Source organism: Canis lupus, chromosome 11 (assembly GCF_003254725.2).
Source record: "Canis lupus dingo isolate Sandy chromosome 11, ASM325472v2, whole genome shotgun sequence".
Classification (NCBI taxonomy): domain Eukaryota; kingdom Metazoa; phylum Chordata; class Mammalia; order Carnivora; family Canidae; genus Canis; species Canis lupus.
This window is the reverse complement of record NC_064253.1, coordinates 66,308,422-66,325,021: the sequence shown is the minus strand read 5'-3', so window position 1 is coordinate 66,325,021 and position 16,600 is coordinate 66,308,422. Positions and strand designations below refer to the sequence as shown.

The window sequence follows — 16,600 nt, the reverse complement described above, 5'->3', positions numbered from 1 at the left end:
CCTTGGAGAAATGTCTGTTCATGTCTTCTACTCATTTTTAATTGGATTATTCATTTGGGGGTTTTATAAGTTCTTCATATATTTTGGATACTAACCCTTTATCAAATATGTTATTTGCAAATATATTCTCCCATTCCTTAGATTATCTTTTAGTATTGTTGATTGTTTAGATGTTTACTGTGCAGAAGCTTGATTTTGCTCTAGTACTAATAGTTTATTTTTTCTTTTGTTTCCCATGCTTCAGTAGATATATCTAGAAATAAGTTGTTACAGCTGGTATCAAAGAAGTTACTGTCTGTGTTCTCTTCTAGGATTTTTATGGTTCATTTGTTGGAGATTGCATTAAATGTGTAGATTGCTTTGGGTAGTGTAGACATTTTAACAGTATTATTCTTCTAACCTGTGAACATGGAATGTCTTTCCATTTCTTTGTGCTGCCTTCCATTCTTTCATTAGTGTTTTATAGTTTTCAAAGTACAGGTCTTTCACAAAAGAACTGCATTTTTTAAAGTATTGCTAATCTAAAAGCTAGCGTGTGACTTGTTTGTAAGCTCCACATTTTTGCTCCATGCAATTTAGGAGACTAATGCATTTAAAAGAATTATTAGTTCATGTTTTGGGGGACACATGTACAAGGATATAGGATTGTGACACAACAGAAAGAGGTGGGGACAGAAGTGTAAAGGTACAGAATTTTTGTGTGTTACTGAAGATAAACTGGCATAAATTCAGATTAGACTGTTATAACTTGAGGATATTAAATATATTTAGGTCTTTAGTCCATTTTGACTTTATTTTTGTGAGTGGTGAAAGAAAGTCATCCACTTTCATCCTTTTGTATGTTGCTGTTCCATTTTCCCAACACCATTTGTTGAAAAGATTCCCCCCCCCCCCCATTGGATATTCTTTCCTGCTTTGTCAAAGATTAATTGGTCATATAATTATGGGTTTATTTCTGGGTTTTTTCTTCTGTTGCATTGATCTATGACCCTGTTTTTGTACCAGTACCATACTGTTTGATGATTTCAGCTTAAAGTCTGGAATTGTATTGTCTCTAGCTTTACTTATCCTTTTCAAGATTGCTTTGGTTGTTTGAGATCTTTGGTGGTTCCATACCAAACTTTAGGATTATTTGTTCTAGTTCTGTGAAAACTGCTGTTGGTATTTGATAGGGATTGCATTAAATGTGTAGATTGCTTTGGGTAGTGTAGACATTTTAACAGTATTTATTCTTCTAATCTGTGAACTCCTTTTCCTGAAGTCTACTTTGTCTGTTAGTACAGCCCACTCAGCTTTATTATGATTACTGTTTACATATTTATCTTTTTCCATTCCTTTTACTTTGAACCTGAGATTTTATACTTAAAATGAATTTCTTCTGGGGCACCTGGCTGGCTCAGTCAGTAGAGCATGTAACTCTTGGTCTTGGGGTTGTGAGTTCAAACTCCACAATGGGTATAGAGATTACTTAAAAATAAAGTTTAAAAAAATGGATTTCTTCTTCACATCATATAATTGAGTCTTGCTTTTATCACACTGATAAACTGCCTTTTAACTGGAATCTTTTGCCATTTCTACTTAATTATTTGACATGGTTGGTTTTAAGTCTACCATCTTGCTATTTGTTTTCTATTTGTCCCATTTATTCTTTGTTGTTTTCTTCCTTTGTTTCCTTAGCTTTCTCTAGACCACTTTTTTTTGTTTCATTTTATTATTTATCATTTTGTGTTCCATTGTATTTATTTGTATTTCTTGTTACAGAGCTTCAAAATACATAAAATGAGGGAACCCTGGGTGGCGCAGCGGTTTGGCGCCTGCCTTTGGCCCAGGGCGCGATCCTGGAGACCTGGGATCGAATCCCACGTCGGGCTCCCGGTGCATGGAGCCTGCTTCTCTCTCTGCCTATGTCTCTGCCTCTCTCTCTCTCTCTCTCTGTGTAACTACCATGAATAAATAAAAAAATAAAAAAAAATACATAAAATGAAAGCTAATAGAACTAAATAGAGAAGTAGATAAATTCAGTTATAATTGGAGATTTCAAAACCTCTGTCTCAGTAATTGACAGCATAGTAAACAGAAAGTCAGGACACAGAGGTTAACAGACTCTGACATGTAAACCAAATCTGTCTTATTTGCCCATTTTTGTATTTCCTGTGACCTAAGACTGATTTTTACATTTTTAAATTGAAAAAATAACAATATTCTGAGATACATGAAGCTTATATGAAATAGAAATTTCAGTGTTCATGTATAAAACTTTATTTGAACCTAGGCACACTCCTTTATTTTACATACTTGTGGGTGCTTTCATCCAACCACTGTAAAGTTAAATAGATGCAACAGAGATTTTATAGCTCACAAAGTCTAAAATACTTATGTAGTCATTTAAGAAGTTTGTAGATCCCTTAATATAGATGTTTTCAACACTAACAACCAGCTTGTTTTAATTGACAGTGGACCAGTTTCTGCAATACTACCAGAATACACATTTTTTTCAAGTTCACAGGAAATAGTTACCAAGTAAAACAAGTCTCAATAAAAGGTGAATGCATTAAAATTATATAGAATTAGTTCTCTTCATTAAAATTATATTAGAAATCAAAAGAGCATAATCCTCAAGTATATGGGGAAAATTTTCCCAATTAATCTTTTTAAAGTAACACTTAACCTATGGATCAAATATGTCACAAAGGAAATTAGAAAATATTTTGAACTGAATTAAAATAAAAACACAATTTACTAAACTTTGAAGGGTGCAGCCAGAACTATTCTTAGAAGGAAATTTATAGTTTTGTTTATTAGAAAAGAAAAAATATAAAATGAATCACCTATGCTGCTAAGCATAGCAGAGAAAAGCAAGTTAAACTCCCAAGTAAATAGAAGGAAGAAAATATAAAATATGAGGAGCATAGGGCAGCCTGGGTGGCTCAGCGGTTTAGTGCTGCCTTCAACTCAGGTCGTGATCTTGGGGTCCCAGGATTGAGTCCCTTGTCAGGCTCCCTGCATGGAGCCTGCTTCTCCCTCTGCCCGTGTCTCTGCTTCTCTCTCTCTGTCTCTCATGAATAAATAAATAAAATCTTTTAAAAAATATGAGAAGCATGAATTAAGGTCCTAGAAAACAAGCAGTAGAGAAAAATTAGTAAAACCAATAGTTTTTAATAGGCCAGTAAAATTGATAAATCTCTAGGTAGACCAGAAACTGAGAGGAATTACCAATATCAAGAATGCTCCAAATGTTAAAAGGATGATGTTATGGACTGAATGTTTGTGTATCCCCCAAATTCATGTGTGTAAAGGCCCAAACCTCTGTGTGATGGTATGTGGAGACTGGGCCTTGGAGGTGTAGCCCTCACAATGGGATTAGAATCCTTATAAAGAGATATCAGAGAGCTTGCTCTTGCCTCCACCCCCGCCATGTGAGGACCCTTGGAAGGGTGCCTTGTCTATAAGCCAGGAAAAGAGTCCTCATTAGAAAGTGATATGCTGGCACCTTAATTTTGGACTTCCAATCTCCAGAACTATGAAAAAGTAAATTTTTATTGTTCAATCATTCTGTCTGTCATATTTTGTTCTAGTATCCTAAGCAGGCTAAGACCAATATTAAGCAAATATTATGAAGAGTTGTAAGTCAATAAAATGAACGAACAGGTATTCATTTAATTTATATGAAGTGGACAAATTCCTTGAAAAATATAAAATACCACAATTGATAGAAAATGACTAGAAAACCCAAATAACTCTATACTTATTTTAAATCAAGTTGAGAATTAAATAGTTTAAGACCTGGGGTGCCTGGGTGGCTCACTTGGTTAAGCGTCTGCCTTTGGCTCAGGTCATGATCTCTCAGTCCTGGGATTGAGACCCACATCGGGCTCCCAGCTCAGCAGGGAGCCTGCTTCTACCTCTCCTGCCCTGCGCAATTTCTCTTGAGTGCACTTGTGCATGTTTTCTCTGTTTCAAATGGATAAGATCTTAAAAAAAAAAAAAAAAGTTTATTTAAGGAAGTGATAACACCAATGCTATGCAAACTCTTTGAGAATATAGAACACTTCCTAATTTATTTTATGAGGTTAGTATTATCTTTGATACAGGAAGGAAAACTACAGATTAATATTCCTCATGAAAATGGACCCAAAAACAATACTTAGAAGACATTAAATTCAGCTATGTATCTATGGAGAGGAGATCATATATTATGACCAAGTCAGAATTATTCCAAGAGAATACCAAGTGGTTTAGCTTTTGAAAATTAGTGCAATATACTCTATTAACAGAACAAAGAGAAGAATTTTATGATCATCTTAATATATCCTGGGATGGCATTTGAAAAATTCAGTTTTTATTCCTGATAAACAAGACCCTAAACTACCTAGGAATAGAGGGAACCTGTTTACCCCAATAAAGGTGTGAAACTCCAACATCATACTTAATGGTATAAGAGAGTCCTGTCCTTTGAAATCCACAATGATGCAAGTATGTCCAGTCTCATTATTTCTATTCAACTTTATACAAGGAGTCCTAGCCAGTTCAATAAAAGTAGAATAAGAAATAAAAGGCATACATGTTGGAGAGTAAAAAATAAAACTGTGTATGTAGAAAATTCTAAAGAATTTAGTAAGGTTGCAGGATACAGGGTCAGGAATATGTGCAAGACCATTACACTGAAAACCATACAACAATGTTAAGGGAAATTAAAGAAGACCTAAGTAAAGGCAGAGAGAAGTCATAAAGCATATGTTTTGCATGACTCAAAACTGTTAGGATGTGAATTCTCCCCCACATAAGTACTTAATTTCAAGAATTGCTATAAACGCATTCCTGTCTGGCTCCAGCGGCAAAGCATTCAACTCATGCTCTCAGGGTTGTGAGTTAAAGCTCCACTTTGGGTGTATAGATTACTAAAAAAAAATTAATAAATTTAAAAAATTGCTCTAAAACTATAGTAATCAAGATAGTATAGTAGTTTAGCTTGAGGAGGTGTTTGGAGGGAGGACTGACAAAGAAGTACTAGGAAACTTTTGAAGATGGAAATGTTCTAGATCTTGATTTTTGAGGTCATATGGGTATATATATTTGTCAAAAATTCTCAGATTGCATTTAAAATGTAGGTGGATATTATTATGTCTAAAGTATACCCTAATAAAGTTACATTTTTTAAAAGACCCGTATTTCTAGGATAGTTTTCCTGGTTGTTTCTCCATTTTTGAGATGGGAATATATGCATTTTATAAAGCCTCTTCTACTTATTTTCTTTGGAACCTAATATGTAGCAGGCATTCAGTAGTTTTCAGTATATTCAATAAAATGCAAGACTTTTACAAACTAAGTATTTTGAGTGTTGATTTTCACAGTAACAATTTTGGAAAATCTCTAATGTATTTTTTGTGCAGAGAGTAATTCCTCAAAGTTATGTATTAAATACATTAGAATTTCCTTGTTTCCTGTTGACTTTAGTAAATTTTGGCCATATGACTGCTTATATATTTTCCATTTTCAGATTATTATATTCATCAAGCCTTTGGCTATAACCTTTTCTCGGGTCATCTAGATGAGTAATTCTTAGATTTTTAGATTTTATAGAATAATAAAATTTTAATTTTGAGCAATGTCTTAAATGTAGGAAAGTTAAGCACATTAAGGGAAAAAAGCCACTGTCACCTACAATCATCATTTTAATACCAGAAAGGTAGAAAGACATTACCTGAGGTTAAACAGTCCTTCCCAAGAAAATCAAGACATTTTATTGATTACTATATGCTAAGCATTACACCTAGTTTTAAAGATGTTTTTATTTATTCATTTGAGAGAGCTAGAGTGCTAGTGAGAGCACAAGCAGGGGAAGGATCAGAGGGAGAAGGAGAAGCAGACTCACCGCTGAGCAGAGTGCCTGATGGGGATTCGATCCTAGGACTCCGGGATCAGACCTGAGTGGTAGGCAGACACTTAACTGACTCAGCCACCCAGGTGCCCCTACACCTAGTAATTAAATATGTTCTCTAATTTCATTTTGAAAATAGCCCTGTTATTCTCATTTTACTGGAAAAGAATTTGAGGCTCAGTTATGTCAGGTAACTTACTTAGGACTGGATGTCTGATGTATTAGTTCATGCTCTTAACATAGCTCAGGCAGTTTTATAATTCCGAACAATTAACAACGTAAAATGGTGTCTATAATTGCGTATTTCTTTTTTTTTTTTTTAAGATTTTATTTATTCATGAGAGACACAGAGAGAGAGGCAGAGACACAGGCAGAGGGAGAAGCAGGCTCCATGCAGGGAGCCCGATGCGGACTTGATCATGGGAATCCAGGATTATGCCCTGGGCCGAAGGCAAGCTCTAAAACAGCTGAGCCACTGGGGATCCCCTATAATTGCATATTTCTTGATAAAAAATTGTTGCCATAAATCTTTATTTGATAGTATAACAATAAGCTTAAATAGCATGAGTAGGCATTTATTTTTACTCCTACAGGTGATTAAAATCTCTGTTAAAGAAAAAACCTTCTAAATGTTCTTTCATTTATTTTGGAGTATTCTGGGTAAGCTGATAAAATCCTCTTGCTTTTAGGAGATTTTCCAGTTTTTTAACACCTTGGGCTGGTTACGAAAGCACAAGATGGTGGTACTATTGTCTGGACATCTAGGCATACTGGGAGGGTACACCCTGTATGCCGCTTTCACTACTATCAAGAATATAATGTATGGTGTTCTAATTTAGTGATAATATTATCATTATAATCTGCATAAATCTGTACATACTTTGAAAATTTATGTCAGTGTCAAGTTGCTTTGCTTTTTTCCAGAAATGATAAGACATTTTGAGATTTTTGTGCTAAAAAATATTATCCTTAAATTTAAGTTTGAATGACACTTTTAACACTTGCTGGCTTTGTACAAAAATCATTTATTCTCTGAACCTCTGTCTCTTCATCTATTAAAATTAGTAAGATTTATCTCAGGTATATTTTTGTATGAGGCAGTATAAGTGAAAACAATGTGAAAGCTAGAAACTAAGGGACAAGGTGTTTAAAGCAGGATAATGATGTGATACGTTATTTTAGTTTGGTTAATAAGATGTTGGATCTGAGTTGGAATGGGAGGGAGTGAGGCTAGAGGAAGTAGAAGGGGAAAAGATCATAGGTGAATTTAGGGACACTGAGAGTGGGCATAAAAAATGTAATGAGTCATTTTGGAGGGAAAAATCAGTGTTTCTGGGTGATTGAGAGGAGGAAAAAGAATCTCTTGCCTCCCAGATTAATTTGCAGTAAGTATTTAACTGCCTGTTATTCACAGTCTTGGTAGCATTTGCTATATACAGGCACAGCAAGCCAGTAAGGACCGACCTATAGGAATTGCTGCATTCGTGAACAGAGAATTTGGGAGTGCTGGTTTGGGTATTAAGTCAACCTACACGCTTGTAAGCAAGTTGAGTTCTGTGCCACAGATTTGGGTACAAAGTATTGCCATATAATTTTTTTATGGTATTCATGTTATTTGTTTGCAAGGTTCCATTAATATTTGGAAAAATGATAATTTTAGGCATTTGGAAAGATTGTATTTTCCTAATAGTACTAAGTATGGTACTATTTAGCATTAAAAAAAAACAGTGTAATGAAATTTAGGGCTTTCAAATAATTTGCATTCAGTCTTACATGGTGCTATATTTGGCGAAAAACATTTCTGAATCTTATGTATATAAATTTGAGTATTCATTACAGGCTTGTCAGTTCTAGTTATTGTCAGTGTTAAAAGGATTTAAATAAGATTTAGCTGTAAACTGGGCTAGTGGATTTCTTTATTGTGCAGCAGTGGTTCTCAAACTTCAGACTGTGTCAAAATCATCTGGAGGGCTTATTAAAATATGAGTTATTGGGCCCCACCCCTAGGTTCTGATTTAGTAGATATGGGGTAGGGCTGAAAATTTGTATTTCTAACAAGATAATGCTTACGTTAAGACCTACTATTACATAATAAGGAATAAGATTATTTTAGGAAACCATAATTTAGCTTCTAAAAAACACTTCATTAAAAGATTAGTAAAAAATACATAATGCCTAAGAAATAAACTTATTTTCACAGTGATACAGCTCAAATCCAAATCCCCTCAGGATGTGGTAAATACAAAATTTCTTTTATAATCCTTACTAAAAGTTATTGTTCTTATTTATTCAGCACTAGAACAAATTAGAAAAATATCTTTAAAAAATACCTTAGAGACATATAAACATTCTCTATTCACAAAAAAATAGTAATTTATTTATCCAATACTTTTCCTTGAAGTTAAAAATCAGACTTCAGGTTTGAACAAATTTAATACTTGCATTGAAAAACCAAAAACACCCATTTATTGAAGGTCGGTGGTTGGTTTTCCACTGTCCTTCTCTTCCCTGATCAACCTCATAGTTTCCTGAATTTCAAAAACTTAAAACTATTGAAGATGAAACATGACAATAGGGTTAATGTAGTATGTCAACCTAAATTAGTTTGTGTAACTTCAAAAAAATCTTATTTTTTTAGCTAATGGGAATGACAACAAGAAATTTAAAGGAGATAGACCTCCCTGTTCGCCTTCCCGTGTTCTTCATCTTCGCAAAATTCCAAGTGATGTCACCGAAGCAGAGGTCATATCATTAGGTCTACCATTTGGCAAAGTCACTAATCTTTTGATGTTGAAAGGAAAAAGCCAGGTATGTAATATTTAAAAATCGAACCACAGTGATTTCTCTGGGTATTAGTGTTAAAGATGACTTATTTTCTTGAACTGTTCCGTATTTCCTAAATTTCATTTTCTTTACATAGTTTTTTAAATAGAATTTTTTTATGTGTGACAGGAAACAACAAACAAAAATATTAATTCAGTGACTTGTCCTTTTCTTCCTTAACAAAAAACCTTTTATATTCTTAATTACAATAGAGTTCATGAAAATACCCTTTAATTATCAGAGAGGGGATATAAATTATACCTTATTTGGCAATTAAGGAATATTTGTTTTCCAATATTTATATAGAAATATGTAGTATATTTTAGTTGTAGAATTAATATATAGCTTCTTTAATAATTCAAAAGGGACTGCTAGAAATTTTTCATTTCAGAAGTTAATAGGCTTTTCTTAAGATGAATAAGGAATTATGTTGGAACAGTTGCCTGCTTTCTTGTTCCAGCTCAGACCCTACTAGGATGAATTCTTTATTGTTTCTTCCCCAGTTTTTGATTGTCCTAAAAATCTTTTATACTGAACATTGCTGGTAAGAAGAGGACAACAAATTTAGGCCCTAGACCTTGTGTAGTACGTTGTGATAAGTTCCATGTTCTTACTTAAAATTTTCATAAATAAGTTTAAGAATCATAAATACACTTATAAGTAGATGGATATGTGTTGGACATGAAAAAGACTGGATGATGTCTGATTTTGGCCCTTCAGTAAACTAAGTAAAATTCCCATTTAATTAAGATGAAGTTATTTAAATCTGGAGAGGTTAAATAACAGGTCTTAGTATTCAGCTTTCGTTGTGTTTACACATTTATCTTACATCTTTTGGAGATAGTACATGTACTTGGATCTTTATTTTAACTCAGTTGTCACTATTGAGAATAGTATGCTTTGCGTGGTTTTAAAAGAGTCAAGGTGGGCAAGTCTAATGGCTGTCAGATGTATCATGTGCATTATCATGTTTCATGTATTGTATCCTGTACATACTGTCAAATGGTTATGAAGGGCAGCGGACAACATCACACTTTGTCTTTGTCTCTACTATTGGTTCTGAATTTATAATTTATTTATTTGTAGTGTTGTTACGTTAATTGCTTGTCTTTGGATCATAAATCCTGCTTAGAAAATATTTTGTTAGTAATATACTTTAATGAGAGAGTGTCATGTGAATCATTAGGACTACTTGTAGGTGTGATCTTTCCTATGGTACTTAGAGGTAGAGTGTTGAGGGCAGCATGGGGATATTTTCACCAGCATTTCTCTGGGCAGTGACTTTTGTTTTTTTCTCCAACCCTTATAATGAAAATAGATTTCTCTGGATACTTTGGGAAAACCTAAATAATTCCTTTACTGGGGTCTATGTGGAAAAAGTTATTTTTATGTATGAATTTTTAGGTCATATATATACTTTGAGGAAAAATTTTCTATAACAGGAATCATGTATTCCAAAGATGTTTGGCTTTTCCTTTGTGTGACTGTTAGACATTGAGTTTAGTTCTTTGCATTTATGAAGAAGTTTTCAGAAAAATACTCTTCCCGCCATATAGTGAATATTATTTGTAAATGGTATACAAGTTCTTTGTTGAAAAGATGATTAAAAACCAAATAGGAAGAAGTATTGCTATAGCTGTTTTGGTTACCTTGATCATTTTTATCCTCATAGAAAAACTAGTAGAAGTATATAACTAATACACTTGGATGGTGGTTTTAAATTGCATTGTGGATATTTATTCCTTGAAAATAGTGGAATTTTATCTTTTGTGGATTAATTAATGATATTTGATCACTGTCATGTGGCTAACATTACTACTTCATAGAATATTGTTAGTTCCGTTAAAGCATTTAATTGGTTCAGTTGTGACACTTGATTGATGTAGTTTAGCATCATATTTAACATTTGTCAAGTTAATATTTCTTTATTGAAGTATTTGCCAAATAGAAACACTTAGCAAGTAATATAATTATAAACAAATAGTTTGTTTTATAGATATTTCTCATATGCTGTGTTCAGGAAATTTGTTGTTAATAAATACATATTTTTATAAGTAAATTCTAAATGTTTTATGGATAATTTGAAGTGGTTACTGTACACTTGCTAATTGCATACATTTTGTAGTGAAAAAGAATTGTCTAGAAATTTGATTGATGTGGATCAGGGGTTCTTCTTGCATTTTAAATTTGAGATGTCCTTACAGTAGTTTTGAGAGGTGTGAGTGGTGGTTAGTAGAGTTTTGACAGTCAGAAGAAGCCATATTTATAGAGTAAGACACAAGTCCCAAGGAACTTCTTCTATCTCAGCTCTTCCTATATTATTTTTCTTTTTTTCTATATTATTTTTCAAATACCTGATATTAGTACACTGATTACAGATGTTAAAGATGAAATTCAGTTGAAATTCAAGTTTTATTGGCTGACTTTATTCAGCAACTCATGAATTGGGCAGCATCTCATCTAGCAGATAGAAAGGAGCTATGAGAGCAGTGCAAAACGAAAGACTTTTATAGGCAGAATAGGGTGGGGCAAGGAAATTACTAGTAGAGTGAATTGTTTCAGGCAAGTCACCTCTCTTTAGGGAATAGTGGGCGTCTGTCAGGCAGATGACCTCACTAGTGCTGGCCAGGTGATTCCAGATGGACTGGTTTAAGATTCCAATCTTGGGAGAGTTTGAAACTGTAATTGTTAGATATTAAGTCTTGGTTTGGGGATCCCTGGGTGGCGCAGCGGTTTAGCGCCTGCCTTTGGCCCAGGGCACGATCCTGGACACCCAGGATCGAATCCCACGTCGGGCTCCTGGTGCATGGAGCCTGCTTCTCCCTCTGCCTATGTCTCTGTCTCTGTCTCTCTCTCTCTCTCTCTCTCTCTGTGACTATCATAAATAAAAATTAAAAAAAAAAAAGATATAAGTCTTGGTTTGGTGACTTTGGCTTAGTACAGGTAACTTCATTTGGGGCCTGATGTGTCTCTATTTTTTAACACAGATCTCAAAAAAAGTCACTTAAAGGACTTAATACTGACTTAATGTAGGAAGTTCTTCCATTTCCCTAATTTGAACAGTTGAGCCTTTGCACCCGAATGCTCTGTTTAATTCTATGATAAACTTTTTTTTTTTTAAAGATTTTATTTATCTCATTTTATTCATGAGAGAGACAGAGAGACATAGACACAGGCAGAGGGAGAAGCAGGCTCCCTTTGGGGAGCCCAATGCAGGACTCCATCCCAGGACTCTGGGACCACGCCCTGAGCCAAAGGCAGATGCTCAACCTCTGAGCCACCCAGGCGTTCCCAATTCTATCATAAACTTAATTGTATCATAAACAGCTGTTCAGTAAAAGGTGAAGGAGAGCAAATCATTATGCCCCCCATCTTTGAGAAGTTTTTATTTAGGAAAGAACTGTTAAATCCCAACCCCTGAAAGCATCCAATTACAATGCTGATGTTCACCTTTATTTTTGCCTTTTTAATTATTTCTAGGTTTTAGAAGAAACAGAAAAAAGAGGAAAATCAAAAGCCACATGAAATCATTCAGCTGGCAATTTCCCAGTCCCAAATCCTTTATTGAACCCAACTTTTCAAATGTGTTTTCAGTTAACATCAATGATACACTTTGAAGCAAAAGTCTTTTCATAGTTCTTAGCTGTCTTTCAAAAACATGAGCTTTCACTTTTCTTTCTTGTGTTTATTGCAGGCTTTCTTAGAAATGGCTTCTGAGGAAGCTGCTGTTACTATGGTGAATTATTACACTCCTGTTACTCCTCACCTTCGAAGCCAGCCTGTTTTTATTCAGTATTCCAATCACAGAGAACTTAAGACTGACAATCTACCTAATCAAGCTGTAAGTATTTTTTTAAGCTGTAAGTATTATAGGCATTTTAAAAATTAGTTACAAGAACACATGGTATAATACCTTAAAAATAATTTTCTGTTTTTTGGCGGGGGGGGGGGGGATGTGATTTCCATGTTAGGATGCCTTATTAGTAAAGATTGTGTATGTAAAATCTTACCTGAAGGCTTACATTGTGCCATTTAGAAATATGTTTGACGTTATGGAGTTAGTTTTCCCTTGAAACTTTTCATGAGTAAAAGGAAAAAATTATGTTCTTATCTATCTCTTAAAATTTCAGATCTAAAAGGAAATTTTTACAAATACATAAGAAAGACATTAATAATTTGAATGAGGCTTCTATTGTGATGTTAAATAACTGAACCTAACATTTAAGATGTTAATAAGAATTTGTATAGGTACATTCATTAAATGATTTTTGACTCTTCTAGATGAATGTGGAATGTAAAATATCAACATCTCTAACCTCATTTTTTCAGTTTTTATTTTGATAGAATTCATGTTGACTGTTTTTGTGTTTCTCCAGGTTGATGTGTAGTAGCTAAAATAGTAATTTGAAGTTACTTAAGGATAGAAAAAATGATCCACAAAGCAGGAAAGAGGTTTTCTTATTATGTTAAGAGCAAGTTTGGCCCCTTTGCTCTTGCCCTAGGCAAAAGAACTCTTTCAACTCTTTGATTCTGTTGAAAGTCATTATGGTGCAAGCTACTGAATGTAAATTATAGTTTTCCACATTTTTAAAACAATAACTTTTCCTGTGCAAAATCCTTAACTTGTTCTAAGAGACATTAATGGTATATAATAGCTTATATAAACTTAGTAAATGCGATGATAGATATTTAATTTTCTAGATATTAGACTTTTTAAAATGAAAAACTGACTTAGAAATTCTAAATAGCATACACTCTTATAGTAAAACATTCAAACAATCCAGAACAGTAAAAATAATAACAAAAACCACATTGAAAAACAAAACAGTTATCCAGAGATAGCTAATTAACATTTTGCTAATCGTTTGGTGTGTAGCCCTTCTTTCTATTCAGGTGTATTATTGTCTATGTATATAATTTTACATCAGTGGAATCCTAATGTTTTGGAAGCTGTTATTTTTTCTGTATAATATATCATAGATGTTGTTTCGTGGCAGCAAAAGTAGAATAACTTCATAATTTTTAAATGAATGCGTAATACTCCTTTCTATAAAATAGCCATAATCTATCAATGTCTTGTTAATAGACACTGAAGTTGTTTCCAATTTTATTCTTTTACAAATAACATTGTAGCAACATTCTTATATCTTAGCACACTTGCAATGTTTTCTTATTAGTTTACATTTGTGGCCTCAAAATTGCTGAGACTAAGCATATGCATATTTTATATTTTGATATATGATTGCTTTTTTTAAGAATATGTTTTACTTATTAGATTGCCACTGATAATATGTGAGCAAACAGTTTTCTTGTCATCTTTGTTAATATTCTAGGTGAGAAAGTACATTTTACCACTTACTCAATATTTATTTAATAACTTACAGATCAGGATTTTAATCTGATTAAAATTTTATCAGGTTAAATAAAATTAATACAACTTTGTATTAATTGTTAATACAATTTTCCCCCCATTTTTTCCCCCATTTTTCAAACTGTGGTAAAATATATATAACATAAAACTTACATTTTAACCATTGATAAGTGTGGTTCAGCAGCATTAAGTACATTCACATTGTGTAATCCATCACTAGTATCTATATCCAGAATTCCCTCAACTTCTCCAACTGAAACTCTGTACCCTAAATGCCAATTTCTTACTCCCTCACTCCTCTAGCCTCTGGCATTCATTCTGCTTTCTGTCACTGTGAGTTTTGTTTGCTAATACACTTTTAAAACTGTTTTTATACAATAGTCAAGTCTCAAGATTATGTTAGGATTTCTGATTTTGATACCATGCTCGTAAAAAGCTAGCATAGCAATATTTAAAAACTTTTTTCACCTATTTCTTCTCATACTTTTATGTTTTAGCTGTTTTTATTTTAATTTAAATTTTTTGTTTTATTAGAAATATTTTGGAGTTGGAGAGTGAGGATAGGATTTGGTCTTTTTTTTTCTAACTCCCAGTGACCAGTTTCTCCCTTACTGTTTTTATTTATTTTTAATAACTCATTTATTATCCACTCATGGGAAACTATCCTTTGTCATGTTGTAGTTTTCCATACACCTGCTTTTCCCTACTTATAATATGCATATATACACTTTCTAGACAGACGTTCACATTCTGCTTGCATGGCCCTGATATACCCTCATGGGTGGGCTTCTCACTTGGTATCCACTCTGCATCTAATACAGACTACTTTTTGGATTCCATTCTGTTCCATTCTTGTTTCCATTTCTGTAGGACTAATGTCTCCAGTACTGATATATTGAATAGGGCAAAGCCCTATTCTTTACTCTTTCTTTTCAGCCATTAAATAGTTACTATATTTTTAAAATTTATTTATTCATTTGTTTATTTTTTTAAGTAGGCTATACACTTAGCATGGAACCTAATGCAGGTCTTGAACTCACAGTTCTGAGATCAAAACCTGAGCCAAAATCAAGAGTTGAACATTTAACCAACTGAACCATCCAGGCACCCCCAACTAGTTCCATATATAATAGAACTTTTTTGATAACTCCTCCCCACCCCAGTAACTGAATTGGGTTTTTATAGATTAATTTGAAGATAATTAACATATTTATGTTGCTGTCTGATTCTTTGGAGGAAGAAGTTATATTTTGTTGCCTGTATTTCTTTAGAGTTTTTAATTTTCTTTCTTATAAGTCATGGAAGTTTTCTTGTTAGTTTGATTCCTAAATATGTTAGTATAAGTCTTGAAGAAGAAATAAATAATTTAATAAAACTCTTAAAGAAATGGATTATTCTGAAGGGAAACTGTGAGAAATCCCAGTTGCTTGGCAACCAGAGCCAGCTGAAATGACCTAGTTTATTCTTAGATAGCCTTGATTTCTTCCCAGTGCCCTTTCCATTTTGTTACTTTTGTGCAGTTTTTATGCACTGATGTTTGATAAATATAATTTTTATTTTATTAAAAGTTCTACACCAAAACTGAAGTCAGAATTGAAAGTACCTGTTTGCATATATAAAATATATCAAATGTCTTTTCTTCTGATAGCTCCAGGAAACTGATAAATTACTGTTTCATTATCTTTTGTTCTCTCAATAGCAAGATAACCCAAAACATGCACATAACTTCTTTTCCAGCCTATAGACATACTTGCCAGAGGGTCAGATGAATACCAAATATTTTTATCCTTTTATTTAAACTAAAATTACAGCTAAAAGATTTAGATCATATTTTGAGGGACACCATTTGAGAAATGGTTGTATTAATTATAGTTGTTACGGTATAGACAGTTTTTTTTTTAACCTTGTGGTTGGACATTTATAAATCTGCAAAGAAATAACCATAGAAGTATTTTCCTTAAAAAGGCTGTACTAAAATATCATCAAACTGCACACTTAAGAATTGTGCATTTTATTGTATGTTCATTTCCATCTCTACTTTATTTTTAATCTTTTAAAGATTTTATTTATTTGTAAGAGAGAGCACCTGTGCCATGCACACAGGAGAGCAGGAGCAGAGGGGGGAGGGCAGAGTGAGAAGCAGTCTCCCCATTGAGCCCCAATGTGTGGGGCTCAATCCCAGGATCTAGGGATCCTGACCTGAGCCAAAGGCAGACGCTTAGCCAACTGAGCCACCCAGGTGCCCCTCCATCTCAATTTTAGAACTTTTTCACATTATCCAGGCATATTTAAATTTCATATGAAGTATATTTGGCCTCCCTGACCACGATAAAATATTTGTTGATTTTTCCAATCATGCTACTGCTGTTTCCTTTTTAATAATTATTACAACTATTCCAGAAAGACTGTTTGCAAAATACTTAAAAATTAGGGGCACCACTGAGCAGGGAGCCTGCTTCTCCCTTTCCTTCTGCTGCTGCTCCCCCTGCTTGTACTCCCTCTGTCAAATAATGAAGTCTTTTTTTTTT

At 33.5% G+C, this 16,600-nt stretch overlaps 1 protein-coding gene and 1 long non-coding RNA gene across 17 annotated transcripts in view; one reads left to right on the top strand and one right to left on the bottom strand.

Moving 5' to 3' along the window:
- Nucleotides 1-16,600, top strand: part of PTBP3 (polypyrimidine tract binding protein 3) — a 152,287-nt gene that overhangs the window by 81,805 nt on the left and 53,882 nt on the right. For all 13 annotated transcript variants that reach the window (XM_049091911.1, XM_049091910.1, XM_035696738.2 and 10 more), the window contains 2 exons: nt 8,517-8,686; nt 12,396-12,542. In XM_049091911.1, coding sequence (XP_048947868.1) covers nt 8,517-8,686; nt 12,396-12,542 — 317 coding nt within the window. The remainder of the gene's footprint in view (nt 1-8,516; nt 8,687-12,395; nt 12,543-16,600) is intronic.
- Nucleotides 1-16,600, bottom strand: part of LOC112650113 (uncharacterized) — an 86,322-nt gene that overhangs the window by 46,224 nt on the left and 23,498 nt on the right. The window lies entirely within an intron of this gene.